Source organism: Centropristis striata, chromosome 6 (assembly GCF_030273125.1).
Source record: "Centropristis striata isolate RG_2023a ecotype Rhode Island chromosome 6, C.striata_1.0, whole genome shotgun sequence".
Taxonomy (NCBI): domain Eukaryota; kingdom Metazoa; phylum Chordata; class Actinopteri; order Perciformes; family Serranidae; genus Centropristis; species Centropristis striata.
Window position 1 is genome coordinate 24,509,720 of NC_081522.1, and position 13,833 is coordinate 24,523,552.

Here is a 13,833-nt window from a genome sequence, read left to right on the forward strand (position 1 = left end):
GAGTAAAACAATGTGTAGATATTAATATACCTTTTTTTTTTACATAAACAATTCTTATGTTAAAAGTCGATGACAACCAAGTTGGATAAAAAACCTTTAATGCAAAACGGCAGGGAATAATATCTGTTAATAACTAAATTATAGATTCCTTAAATTTTAATGAAATTCAAGTACAGGAATTAAAGGGACTTAAATAGGTTAACAAAGTTTAATTTATACAAATCCTACCGATGTGTTCTCGGGTAGGAACCAACCTGCACAGATGGTTTCCTACCGGACGGGACTCCGCTGCTCACATGCTCCCCGTCTCCTTGGTAACAACTACGTCCGCTATTTACCAAACACCTCAACGATTTATTTAAACAACATGGACATCCAGGAAAGAAGTAAGCAAATTAAAGTCATGTAACTAACATGGATACAGCTTGTGGAGATGTAGAGTAATATATTTGGTTCAGAAAATCCGAAATATAGCCAAAACGGTGACATTTCCCATTCATGTGTTCAGCTAACGATAGTTAACCTTTAGCTTATCATAGCCAGCTAGCTAACGTTCATCAATGTTGCCGTTCATTAAAACTAGTTGGGACCTTATTTATATACAGTCTATGGTTGGGACCGACAGGCAGATTAATGATCGAATGAGTGTTTTCTGTTGTGTTAATGGACCTTTGCTGGTTAACCTAGATGTTTTAGTGTTTAGTATTCAGATGCTGTTACCTCATTCTCCAGATGACATTAAAAAAAAAATTGATTCTCCAGATGTCCGAGGCTGTGGAGACAACATCGTAGAAATGGTTGATATGGACGAAGAAAACTTTGCTATTTCCAGGTAGGTTTCATCAGACATGGAGACACATGGTTTAAACTTTAACGTTTCACCACACTGTTAAAATAAGTAAATCATTTTTTGTCAATTTTTATTTTTTTTGTTGCCTAAATCATCTCCTCATGACGCCGGCCACCTTTGGTAAAATCTCCTCCATCCTCAGTTGATCAGATCATGTGATTTTACCCTTTTAAGATAATGGCTTATGTCAAGTGTGTGACTTAAGCGGATTTATTATGCCTAAGTCGAAATAAAATGTGACTTAGGCAATTTTTTGAACATGCCGTTGTGACTTAAGCAAGATATGGTAACCCTTTATTTTGAAGGTGTCATAAACATGACATGGGATGTGTCATGAACATTAATGACACTTTGAAGAAACATTAATGCTCATGATACCGAGTTAGGAAACTATTTTAACAGGGTGACGATTTGTAACTGTGTAATTTGCAAAAATGCTGTTTTATTCACTCTGTGAGACCAAGTGCTTCATGGCAAAGGCCAAATAATTAAATGTTTTGTCTTTTGTAGTTTTTATTTTTCTGGGACTTAATCAGGTCAAGACTCAAGAGAGGAAGTTATTTGAGATTCGACAGCTAAAGCCTAATCAATACATACATACATACATACATACATAGCTGTGATATTGTGATATGCTGCATATAAAGCCCACCATTAAGTGATTTTATCTCTTGTTTTCTTCCCCTTAAGTTCCTCAGCTGCAGATGCTGCTTTTGATGCTGTTATTGGCTGCATAGAGGACATCATCATGGGTAGGGCCATGTAGCCTAGTAATTAATCCGTTCTTCTCAGTATTTTTTTTTTATTTCTATTGTTTTTATTGTTCAGTCTTCCTATTATAAAATGGAATCAATGTGTCATTTAGACGTGATTATGTTGTTAAACATATCTCAGCAGTCTACCAAATGTGAAAAATAGGCCCCTTTTTTTCTAAAAATGTAGGCCTTTGTGATTTTATAACACCTATTATATAAATCTATTTGGATTTAGTTGCTTTAAGTGCTTCAACCACCAGTCAGTCTGGTCTTTTCTTCATGTCTATTGCTTTTCTCTTAGAGGACGAGTTCCAGCAGCTTCAACAGAGCTTCATGGAGAAACACTACTTGGAGTTTGAGGACTCTGATGAGAACAAGCTCAGCTACACACCCATCTTCAATGAATATGTGAGTTGCTATATGGCATAATATTTGTATAGCCCTGTCTTAGTCTAATACACAGTTACTTTGAGAAATATGCCCATTGTATCATTTTGTCTATGATTTCAACCTGCAACTCGATCCAACATTGTGATTTTTTTTGTAGTAGTTGGGGAGGTAATTATTTATTCCTAATAATAATATTGGCTTTGTGTAGGTTGACCTGCTGGAGAAACACCTGGAGCAGCAGCTGATGGAGAGGATCCCCACCTTCAACATGAACACTTTCACAGAGCTGCTAATGTAAGATTTGACATCACAGCTATACTCTGTGGCAGTTATTTTACATATATTAATTTATATTAATTATTCTGTGACATACATATTCTTTTAAAGGAACCAGTGAGACCATACAGTGCTTTCTTTTGATGTACCTGTTGTGCCTAAGAAATGTTATTTTACAGCATGCCACTAGGTGGCACCAATGTACATTGAACATGTGCCAATGTGTCTATCTTCCAACTGCAGGCAACACAAAGAAGAGGTGCCAGGTGACATCTTTGATATGCTGCTGACATTTACTGACTTCATGGCCTTTAAGGAAATGTTTCTGGAGTACAGAGCGGTGAGTTGCCTGCAAACTGGAGAACATGTTTAGTCCCATTTCCAATGAGAATTCCAACAAGAGATTTTTGAATGAATCACTTCACAATTGTCTATTTTCTCTCTCTTAGTCTCTTTATTAAGGCCTGTATGCAGCCCTGCATACAGTTTTTTCAAACTGTTGTTTTTGTTCTTTCACAAAGAACACAAATATTATGAAGCAAAAAAGCAACATACTTAGAACATACAAGAAACATATTCAAATGAGTTATGAGTTGATATTTATGGGGCTTATAAAACAACATGGAGGCTGTAGTCCAAACCAAGATAGGCAAGATGACAAATGCAACGTATACCAGATCCAACCCTTCTTTCTTACCTTTCACAATAAAAGCCCTAGACGTATATACACAGTGTAACTGAGTAACTTGACCACTCGGAGCATTTTGCGAAAAGCAAACACTATAAATCTTCTACAACAGCTGAGCTCAGACAGACTAACTGAGACTGCTCTGAGTCAATAGGATCCCGGAAGTGGGTCACCTGCCTTTATGAATATATTTGAACTTTTCATTAAACAAGCGTTGCAACAGTCGCAAATTTGCATTGGTGTCACTACTTTAGTAAAATACTCACTGCCGATTATTTGGCATTTCATGTCACTTTTTCCTCACATATGAATCTGTATGTTTTCAGGAGAAGGAGGGCCGAGGTCTGGACCTGAGTGAAGGACTTGTGGTCACATCTCTGAAACACAGCGGCTCCTCTGCATCACAGTGACACTCACACACTCAATAGCAACAACTGAATTCCTCCTCTACATATTTCATATTTTGTTCATTGGCCTTCAGAAAGTGTTCAGCTTGTGGTCCGTTTTTATTTTGTGGATTTTGTACTCTTATGGACTGCTGGATGTGCTCCCCATACATCTACAGTCTGTGCATGGAAGAGCCCTAATGGAACGCCTCTATATTAATCATTTTATACAGTCTATGATATTAATACGTCTGTGTTTAATGTGGCCGGTGGGATGGACTGTGTGCTTAAGAGGCTCTTTGTATTTAAAGAGGGAGAATGTAAGGTTTTGGCTTCTTTCTACTCCCCAACCACTGAATGTAATGACCACTTGAAATATTCAGATCAGTTTAACTGGATTCTGCAGGTTAGAGGCCTAATCTGGATGTTATTGTTTTTTATTAAGAGTTTGCATTTGTTAGTTGTGCCTGATGGGGACTAGAGCTCGGTACTCTGGTGCTGTATTAGATGTGTGTTTTTCAGCTCATCCTCCTAGTTGTTATATAAAAGGCATCAACAAATCCGCTTGTAAGCAGGAGAAACATTTGATATGATCAAAGTTCTCTGCTCTCTTTGCCTGATACATTTTTTCATAAATATTATAGCAGAACTAATATATGTTTTACAGAGTTTTAAATTATTTTTTTGCTCAATTGAAAAAACTCATTGTATTGAGTTTTGTGCCTGTGAAAGTGTTTTTTTTTGTAATGTCTTTGTGATTGTGTGTGAATGTGTGCGTGTCTGCAATTAGAAATAAGATTTACAGTCTAGTTTTCAGTACAATGTCAAAGTATTTTCTACATGTCCTAACATGACAGCTGTAAATTAATATTTATGTCTCCGGTGAAATGCTGTTGATGTCTCATTTGTTAGTAAAAAAAGATATTTTTAAATAAACTTTGAAATCACCAAGTGCTTTATTCGAACAAGTGCATGCTTGAGCCGCAACAATCATCACAGGATTTCACTAGTATTCAAATTCTTGGTACAAAAAGACAGCATATTTCATAAAGGCACATACAACAGGAGTTAAGCACTATATCATATAAATCAAAGAAATATGTTGAACACTTTCCACAGACCGATCAATCCTTCCTGAAACAATTTTTGAATTATTAAAGAGTCATTAATGTCCTGCAGAAATCATGCATTTTTATAACATACATTATTAAAAGAGTCAGTTTTATTTATTTTTCTATTCATTATCAGTGTTTTGGCTCTGTCTATGGAAAATGTAAGGTTCAATGATAGCCTGGGCACCCAGGAGAGAAAATCACATAAGATTTCTGCAGGATAATATGCTTTCCCAAAGTATGTAACATGTTGTATTATTATCAAGATTTGTTATGAGTATGAGAATGTAACTTCTTTTTTCCTTAAAGTCCTCATCTCCATACTCTGAGTGACATTACTTATAAGACATTTTGGCAAATAAGCTTATCTGCTTTCTTGCTAAGAGTTGGGTGAATAGATTGACACCACACTTGATGTCTGTATGTTAAGTATGAAGCTACAACAGGCAACCAGTTAGCATAGCTTAGCATAATGATTATAGGTGGAGAAACAGGTAGATGACACAATGAGCTTTAGAGGTGCTGCTGAGGAGAATCTGTTACTTTCTGACAGAGCCAGGCTAGCCATTTCTTTCTGCTACGCTAAGCTAACAGACCTACTGTAGCTTTATGTTTATCATAAAGACATGGGCTATGATATGAATATATGTAACTCCTGGCAAGAAGGCAAATTTGGTGAATTTCCCAACATGTTGGTTTAAGGGAGCAACGTCTGAGATTTGGTGGCTTCTTGCATTAATATTGGTTTGTAACCAACTGAATACAGTCATCATTACAATCATTGGGGCATCTGTAAACTGATATTTTTGATAATTGGTATTGTACTGCACTCTGTTTGTTGGGATGTTTTATATTGTAACATTGTCTGTTCTTCTGTTTTGTGTCTGTTATGTGCTGCTACCTCTCTCGCTCTCTTGCAAAACAGAAATGCCAACTTGTGTATTGGGCCACAAAGATGACCAGGAGAACACAAAACAGAACAGAGTGCAGATTGAGAAAGGCCCACAGTTATTGCTGCTAATAGGTCCCCCTAAATCCTACACACAAACCTGAAGCTGTGAGTAAGTATTTAACTTCCCTGTGGTATTACCAAACAGTCTAAGGAGTGTTCATCTTTATTTGTATATTTACAATAGCATTATTAAAAATATTATTTCAGGAATGTCTGAATTTGAGGTCTCAGTGCAGTTCACCAGTGATACAGTACATTATATGAAGATAATCCAGTGTTCTTGAACATTTTTTTTTCATAATGGAGAGGTAAACATCTAGTGACTATGACATCTGTCTGGAATAACTTTAGTATTTTAAAGGAAATAAAACAGGGAGTATCAGAATGACAGGTTGTAATCCTAGGCCGGTACTGTGTTGGTGGCAGCGTTTCCTCCATCTTGCCTCCATTCCAAATAGCTGAAGAAAGTACTGGCACCGTACACTATCGTCACCACAGCACTAAAGAACTAAACACATGACAAACAGACAGAGAGGAGGAGAAACAAGGAGGGAAAGAAAAAAGATGTTAAGATGTTGAATTTACATTCACATTTATGGTTTCTAGGTACTTGTGATTCAAAAACTTTGTCCTAATCAGCTATTACCCAGCTAATGTATCACAAATGGAGCGCTTTAGAGACAATGAAATGCAACTGATAAGAGTTAGTGATAGAACAGGGGCCAGGGCCATGCATGGGTGTGTATGTGTGTGTATGTGTGTGTATGTGTGTATGTGTGTTTGTGTGTGTGGGTGTGTATGTGAGTGCTACTGTAGCTGTAAACCAGCATGGACTTTAGCCTGCAGGACAGACTCTGGAAGGACATTTCCAGCCTGTTTCTACATTCTGCAGATCTTTAGTGTGACATATCGTCCTCACACACCCAAACACACACACACACACACACACACACACACACACACACACACACACACACACACACACACACACACACACACACACACACACCTTCCTGTCCGCATTTCTTTCTTTTCAGGTTGAACATTGACACAGTGGTAGCTGTGGTACAAAGGTAACTGGGCTTAATGGCATGTCCGATCACATGACATGCTCCCAGCCATGTGAGCTGTTAGAAAGCCTCACCCTTCTCCTTCCTCTGCCTCTCTTACATGTTTCTGTGTGCCTGCCACAGCCTGGAGAGTAAACATGCTTTCAGAAACACACAGAGGCTATTTATACTCTCCAGATGTCTGTTTTATGGCCAAACTACTGTTTGGCAAAGGGATTATCCTCTACAGCAGTAGTTCTCAACCTTTTTGAGTTGCAACCCCCAATTTAACATGCGTGTTGTCCGTGACCCCGCTCACTGAACAGAATCTCACACGGACAGTTCAGATCACCCAAAAAAGAAACAAAATAACCAGAAAAGAAACAAAATGACTAAAAATGACACAAAATCACTAAAAAAAGACACAAAATGACCCAAAAAAGAAACAAAATAACCAAAAAAAACCCCACAAAATGACAAAAAAGACACAAAATGACCAAAAAAGACACAAATTGACGACAAAATGATCAAAAAAAGACACAAAATGATCAAAAAAGACACAAAATGACCAAAAAACACACAAAATGATCAAAAAACACACAAAATGATCAAAAAAGACACAAAATGATCAAAAAAAGACACAACATGACCAAAAAAAAGACATTAAGTGACCAAAAACACATTAACACATGAACACTTCAACACAGTGGAGACAGAGCTGACTTCCAAAATGATTTGGCGACCCCCAGAAATCATCTCGCGACCCCAATTGGGCTCCCGACCCCAAGGTTGAGAATAGCTGCTTTACAGAGTGTATTCTCTGTGTTTATGGCATACTCAGCCAGCTCTTTGTATTTGTGTCAGTGTGAGCGTTGTCTTACAGCAGCAGCTGCAAAATGGCCGTAGTAGATGGAGGAGTAATAGGGGTGCACAGATGCTGCGTTGGCCAAGAAGGCGGACAGATAGAGGACTGAAGCTACTCCGTAATACACCATCACCTAGGAACAGAGGAGAAACATTAGCCACATGTCCTAAGAGCTTCTGTCCTGGTGTTGATTATTGGAAATTGTTGCTTTTCAAAGTCTTGCATCCTCTCCGACTGCTCTGGCATTCTCATACATCACTATCCTCTTTCATCATTTGACCCAACCTGAAATCCTCCTTGACACTTCAATCCAAATCCTGCCATCTTCCTCATGTTTATGAACCATTTATTAATGCATTTAATAACCAACAGGGTTCTTACTGGCTTGAAGTTGGCCAGATTTTTTGGAGGAATATAACCCTCACCAATTTTAACCAATTTTCCTTAATGTTATATTTTATGTTGTTTTGTTGTTGTTTTTTAAAGGCTTTAAGGCCAGAAACTGCTAAATTAAATCATACTTGATCTGTGTTCTGTATACCCTGCTCTAATAATTAGAGCAAAGAAAGCAATTTGTTGTTCCTACCACCAGGGGTCGGTTCCAAACAATTAACCGCTGTTGTCCAAACAGGAATAAGCAAAAGAGGACGATGGTGAAGATCCACAGAGTGACAGCCACAAACATCACCCAGTTATACGCTGGGATCCAGTGGTAGGGGGTGCTGGCTATCAACGCCCAGTGGAGCAGCCCCAGAATCTAGAGAGGTGAGAGGAGAAAGAAACAGCAAATTAAAGGTGCTTACAAAAATATTCACATGGACACTGGAAGTGCTATTGGTAGTTGTAATCATTCATCATCATGGTGCTGGACTATCAAAGGGCTGAACCCTGGAGACATGCTGACATACACTCCTATGGGCCTAAACAGTGAAACCAATTGGACAGTGTGTTAAATCGGCATATTTCTGCTGGCCAGCAGGGGGCGACACCACCAGCTGCAAATAGAAGTCAATAGGAAAATGACTCTACTTCTTATTTGATTTCTTACCTCAGTAAACATTCTTATAATGAGTTTATGGTCTAACTCGTTAGTTTCAAGTCTTTTTCAATACAACATGATGTTCATTTAGTAAATAATGATCTCATTTAGAGTGAATTAGACAATATACAGACTATGCTTCAGGGCGTGGCCACCTTATGATTGACAGATTGCTACCACAGCGCACTGTGTGTCTTCACTTCATCAAACTGTTGTTGGGAATTTAAGATGCCTCTTTTATGAATAAATGATACCGTGCACGGGGCGTCAAATATGTAATTAAAAGGGCATTACCGATGCTATCCCTCCCATAAGGATATCAGATATCAGCAACACTTGTGTGGATCTCACAATTCAAAAGTGTGGTTAGATGGCTATCAGAATTATTAATAATTATCAGAAATTATTATTAATTATAATAAATTATATGACTTGATTTCCTCTAAGTCATCTGGATTGGGGCACCACTCTGTAAAACAGAGAAAAATATAGCCAATTCACCTAAATCAGTCTCATAAAGTTTTTAAAATATCAATTTGGAACACTGATTAATAATTATAAATATAATATAATCACATTACCATATTTATATTTGGTAGTGGTTGAAGGAATTTGGAATTATTTTTCATAGAAGAGGTTGACATGATGTTTGGTTGCTTAATAATGGTGCAATTTATTTAGGAGAATGATTGTCCCTTGCGATCAAAGCTAGCTTGTGCTAGCGTTAGCTGATGATGTAGCATTATTCCAGCTCCTGATCAGTCTGCGCATGTACCCGTTGCAGAAAAAAACAATATGAAGATGGCTATCAATGCTAAACTTGAGGCTTTGACGCAGCAGTTCACGAATCAATGTGCGACATCATGGGGACTCCATTTACTCCTGAAATGTAATTTCTGGCTCTTTAGCTGCTAAAGAAGCCACTATGTTCACTAGCTAGTTGCTAACTCTGTCTGCCATTTGGTGCTCGGTAGGCAGCGTACACTTTTTTAGAGCTTTTTAGCTCAAACAGCTGAAATGTGCGATGCCTCTATACATTTTGATGGGAATATTTGAATAAATAATTCACTCCTTGTGTTTCTGCAGCCAGTGTTCCCCTGCATCCCCCTACTCTGAGCATTTACTCTTCCTTATTTATCCTTTTTCTAGAAAAGTAAACTTTTGTGTAAACAGTGTCACACAGAGCTGCCAACATTTCTATTTAGCTTCCGTTGATATTCAGTATCGGCGAAATATGTGCATTCAATTCTATTCACAAATTTAAAGCATTTGAAGATGAAAAGCCAGGTCACTAATCATGGTCAAAGATGAATAAGTGTGGTTGATCAGCCAACCTGCAGGCATCGTAGCGTAAAAGATGCTGATTAAGCAAACAGAGTTTTCTTTAAAAGTTAAAAACAGCCGAATCTGAAACATCCTTATTTGAGAGATTCACTTTGATATTTGATTTTTTGTTTGTTTGTAGTAGATATCTGTTCCATCTGCATCTTCCTTTAACTGATGATGTTACACACTGCAAAGCCAAAATTCAGCAATGCAGATCTGCTGTTTACCAGAATTAGACTGTACACTTATATACTCGTCTTGCACAGTGCCAGCTGTTACATTACATTACATAGTCAACGTGTTAGATTCACTTTGATCTTTGATATTTTTGTGTTTGCAGTAGGTAGCAGCAGTAGTTCCATCATCATCTTCCTTGCACAAAATATAATGAACAGATCTGCCCTGTGTAGTTTTGGCTTGAGATTACACCACCTCCATCCAGTTAGAGATGCAGATACCTGACCAGTAAACCATTCATTCATTCATTATCCTTGACTGCCAGACTATCGCAAGGCACCAGTAAACCAGTTGTCATTTCTAACCCGGGGGGTACAGACCAAGGTTATAATAGTTTGGGATTTTTCATTAGTTTTAGTTTTAATTTCATTGTGAATTTTTGTTTTCAAATTCAGTTAGTTTTAGTTAGTTTTTAAGGTGAGTTTGCGAGTTTTAGTTTAGTTTTTATTTTTTGAAAATCCTTAGTTTTAGTTTAGTTTTTATTAGTTTTAGTGTTAGTTTTAGTTTTTTTGTAATGGGTATGTGCCTTCATTTCCTTTGGTTTATCCATCGAGGCCTCAATAAGGTTATTAACTCTTACAGTTCTGGGTGTTTTGTATTTGGGTTGATGTGTAGACTTCCAGTCTCAGTAAACATATTTACCATGTGTTCCTGCATGTTGAAATAGAAACATTGAATTATGTATGAAAAAAGTTGACAAAGACGAAAACTAAGGACATTTTCTCTATATTTTTAGTTAGTTTTGTTACCAGGCAATACAGTTTCAGTTAGTTATCGTTTTTTTAAAAACTCTTGTTTTTATTTTTATTTCAGTTAACGAAAATGTTTTTTCAATTTTAGTTTTCGTTATTTTGTTAGTTTTCGTTAACTATAATAACCTTGGTACAGACCCAGTTAGTTCCACACACCGTCACCAGCGAACAACCACACACAACAACACAAGACTCCTCTGTTTGCCTCTGTGTCTCTCTGCTTCTGTCCCATGAGAACGGATATGAAAGGACAGTCTATTATATATGCAGAGATAGTGTTTCACTTTTTGACACACCTGATACACACACTATGATGCTGACCTGTTCTGAACCAAAGCACCAGCACATGACCTGAACTTCTTGACTAAAACTGTTGGATGTTGCCACACCTGGAGTCAGACATGTCAGACCTGGGATCACTTTGTCACTCAATGTTACTGAAGGACAAAACTCTATCAGGATAAAGGTCAAATAAAAAATAGGCACTCTACAGCATTTTAAAAAATATATATATTTTGCAGGTTTGCTTTATAATACAGGATGTATGGGGCATAATACTTTAATACTTATTAATATTGCATAAGGAGCTGGTAGCTTGAAACAGGAAACCTGCTGTTGCAATCGGGCAAGGTACAGGGAAAGATGTTTGGTTTCGTAAAAATGTTCAAATAACTATTTTGGTACTTCCCTTTTTGTATATTTGTTGCCCAATATGTCTTGAGAAAATAGAAAATCACATTGCTACACAGACAATCTGCGACAATCCACTAAATGGGGCCTCAGTTATATTCCTGTGACAGCGAAAGGGTGAACTTTTGTAATCCACACACACACACACACACACACACACACACACACACACACACACACACACACACACACACACACACACACACACACACACACAATTTATATTCTTACAATGAAAGATTGAAGTCATAAGTAATAAACTGCTCTTGTGTGCAATTTAATAGCTACTCTCAGTTTTTGCTGCTCCTCTCTGGTCTGGTGTGACCGTTAGCTTATGGCGGCTAACGGTAGCTAACTTTAGATATTGCTGCATAACTGCCATTACAGTTCTACTTGCCACCTTTCAGTGGTTAAGACACAGAATCAGTAGCTAGTTCTTGCTTTAATTACTTGAATTTACTGTTTTAACTCAATCCCATTTCTTTCATCTAGATGCAGCAGGTGGCTATTTTCAGTGAAAGACTGAAACTACCTGTCCATCATTAAACATCAGACAAACAATTATATATATATATATATATATATATATATATATATATATATATATATATATATATATATATATATTCTGTAAACTTGCAGCAGCTAACAATAAATAAGCTTACATTAGCCAAGCTTGACATTTAAATGGTCCTGTATGGATACCTTAAATATTGCTATAGAGATTTACTCTCAAGTTACTGTAGAAATTCTTGTTTACTCACAATGGAATAATATGTTTACCGGTACACACTAACACAAACATTACATGCTGTTGATATTCTTGAACATATGTGTTAAAAAGATGTCACGTGTACTTTTCATTTGCAAGGCCAATGTTAAAACCACCCCATGGTTTAAACGCTGCTCCTCTTAAACTTAACTAAGGATAATAAACATATTTTAATACAACAGGTACACTACTGCTGACTACTAGCTTAACGGCCTCTACTATTACAACACCATTAAAAACCAATAAAGCCTGACAGTCATAAAGCATGCAGCTGGTGGAGGTGGCTAATGTTTCTACAGGAATGCTCCTGTATGTTTAACAGTTATGGACATTGTACCTCTGTACCTAAAGACTATAGGTTCACTATAATATTATAATGTTATTTATTATAATGGGGTGGTCAGAGCAGCTTGGCAGCAGGAGACAGGCCTTTAAGGGTCAAAGATCTGCTGCAAAGACATCACTAGAGGTGTTTGAGCTGAAGTTCACAACTGTTCTCCTCACTTCTCGACACAAATGTCTACAAACACAAATCCTTATCAACCTTGACCAGACATGAGGCTGTCAAGCAAAACAGCAGATGCTTTCATTGCTGTTTGTTGAAGTAGTCAGTGATTATGTATTCAAATTCCTGTGGCATCTTTTCTGGTGCAGATATACAAATGTCTTCACCCGCATCAGCTGTAATGCTCACTGCAATGTGGACAGTTTATCAAAGTGTGGTTTGCCTTTAACTCATCCTCAATAATGACTTATGACATAAATATTCAACAAATGCAATGCAATTCTTTAACCTTTCTAAAAAATGAAACGATATATCTGTTTTATTTTTCAGAAGGAAAATGGACGAGGAGCAGAGTGCCAGAGACAGAGTAAGGAAGTCACAAAGATATCACTGCTTTTGTTTTTCACATGAAGAAAATAAAGAATATCACCAGACTTATTCTTAAATGAGTATTCCAATAAGGGTTTCAGTTATATTGGCCCAGATGGGAAGTGAATGGAATAGAAGAGAACAGCCTACTCAACACAACAGTTTGTACTCGACACATTGAAGAGGGTAAAAGCAGAAGAGCTCGGCATCGTACATACTATTTCGGCCAACATGAGGATGGCCGGGACGCTCCGGATAAAGGACGTGTCCACCCTGTTGGAGATGTTAGCACCCAGCCTCTGGAGGCTGTTGCCCCCCTGCTGGGAGCTCTGGGAGTTGGGGGTGCCAGTTTCTGTTGTAACCTTGGATGGGAAGTCTGCCATGATCACGCAGTTTATCCAAAGATGGGTGTCTCACAAACAACAACAACAACAACAACAACAACACACAGAATAAACGTCTGTGATAAAACGGTCCTTCAACGGTTGTTTTTAACTCCTCAAAAGCGTGTGGTGGAAGCAGCAAGTCTATATCTTCAGATTAAAGTTCAATTATGTCCAAAACACCAACATTAAATAATAAAAAAATAAAATGATCTGAAAGTTAAAAAAAAGAAGAAAATTATCCAAAGAGTTTAAGAGGAGCCCTCTAGTTAAACCTCCAGGCTCAGATATCCAGCAGTCCTCTCACCACCTGACAGCTGACTAATGGTGCTGAGAGAGTCTCTACACCTCTCTCTCTCTCTCTCTCTCTCTCTCTTTCTCTCTTTCTCTCTTTCTCACACACACACACACACACACACACACACACACACACTCCC

The 13,833-nt window shown here is 37.6% G+C and overlaps 2 protein-coding genes across 2 annotated transcripts; one reads left to right on the forward strand and one right to left on the reverse strand.

The window, feature by feature from the left end:
• Positions 1-267: 267 nt before the first annotated feature.
• On the forward strand, positions 268-4,300 carry arl2bp (ADP-ribosylation factor-like 2 binding protein). The gene is made up of 7 exons (XM_059336124.1): positions 268-386; positions 763-832; positions 1,541-1,602; positions 1,907-2,013; positions 2,204-2,289; positions 2,515-2,611; positions 3,286-4,300. Exons 1-7 carry the CDS (start codon positions 368-370, stop codon positions 3,367-3,369), a joined length of 525 nt encoding a protein of 174 aa, XP_059192107.1. The 5' UTR covers positions 268-367; the 3' UTR covers positions 3,370-4,300.
• Positions 4,301-4,306: 6 nt separating this feature from the next.
• On the reverse strand, positions 4,307-13,713 carry pllp (plasmolipin). Its single transcript, XM_059336123.1, has 4 exons — positions 13,232-13,713; positions 7,910-8,080; positions 7,340-7,456; positions 4,307-5,917 (listed from the first exon to the last, which is right to left on the reverse strand). The coding sequence occupies exons 1-4, from the start codon at positions 13,394-13,396 to the stop codon at positions 5,810-5,812; spliced, it is 561 nt and encodes a 186-aa protein (XP_059192106.1). The 5' UTR covers positions 13,397-13,713; the 3' UTR covers positions 4,307-5,809.
• Positions 13,714-13,833: the final 120 nt, after the last annotated feature.

Excerpts from the sequence above, each read along its gene's own strand:
- arl2bp (XM_059336124.1), top strand. Across the intron at positions 833-1,540 it reads GAAAACTTTGCTATTTCCAG|TTCCTCAGCTGCAGATGCTG; the intron begins GTAGGTTTCATC and ends CTTCCCCTTAAG. Across the intron at positions 2,290-2,514 it reads ACTTTCACAGAGCTGCTAAT|GCAACACAAAGAAGAGGTGC; the intron begins GTAAGATTTGAC and ends TTCCAACTGCAG.
- pllp (XM_059336123.1), bottom strand. The coding sequence starts at position 13,396 with ATGGCAGACTTCCCATCCAAGGTTACAACAGAAACTGGCACCCCCAAC. Across the intron at positions 7,457-7,909 it reads TTTGGAACCGACCCCTGGTG|GTGATGGTGTATTACGGAGT; the intron begins GTAGGAACAACA and ends CTCTGTTCCTAG. Across the intron at positions 5,918-7,339 it reads GCCATTTTGCAGCTGCTGCT|TTCTTTAGTGCTGTGGTGAC; the intron begins GTAAGACAACGC and ends TCATGTGTTTAG.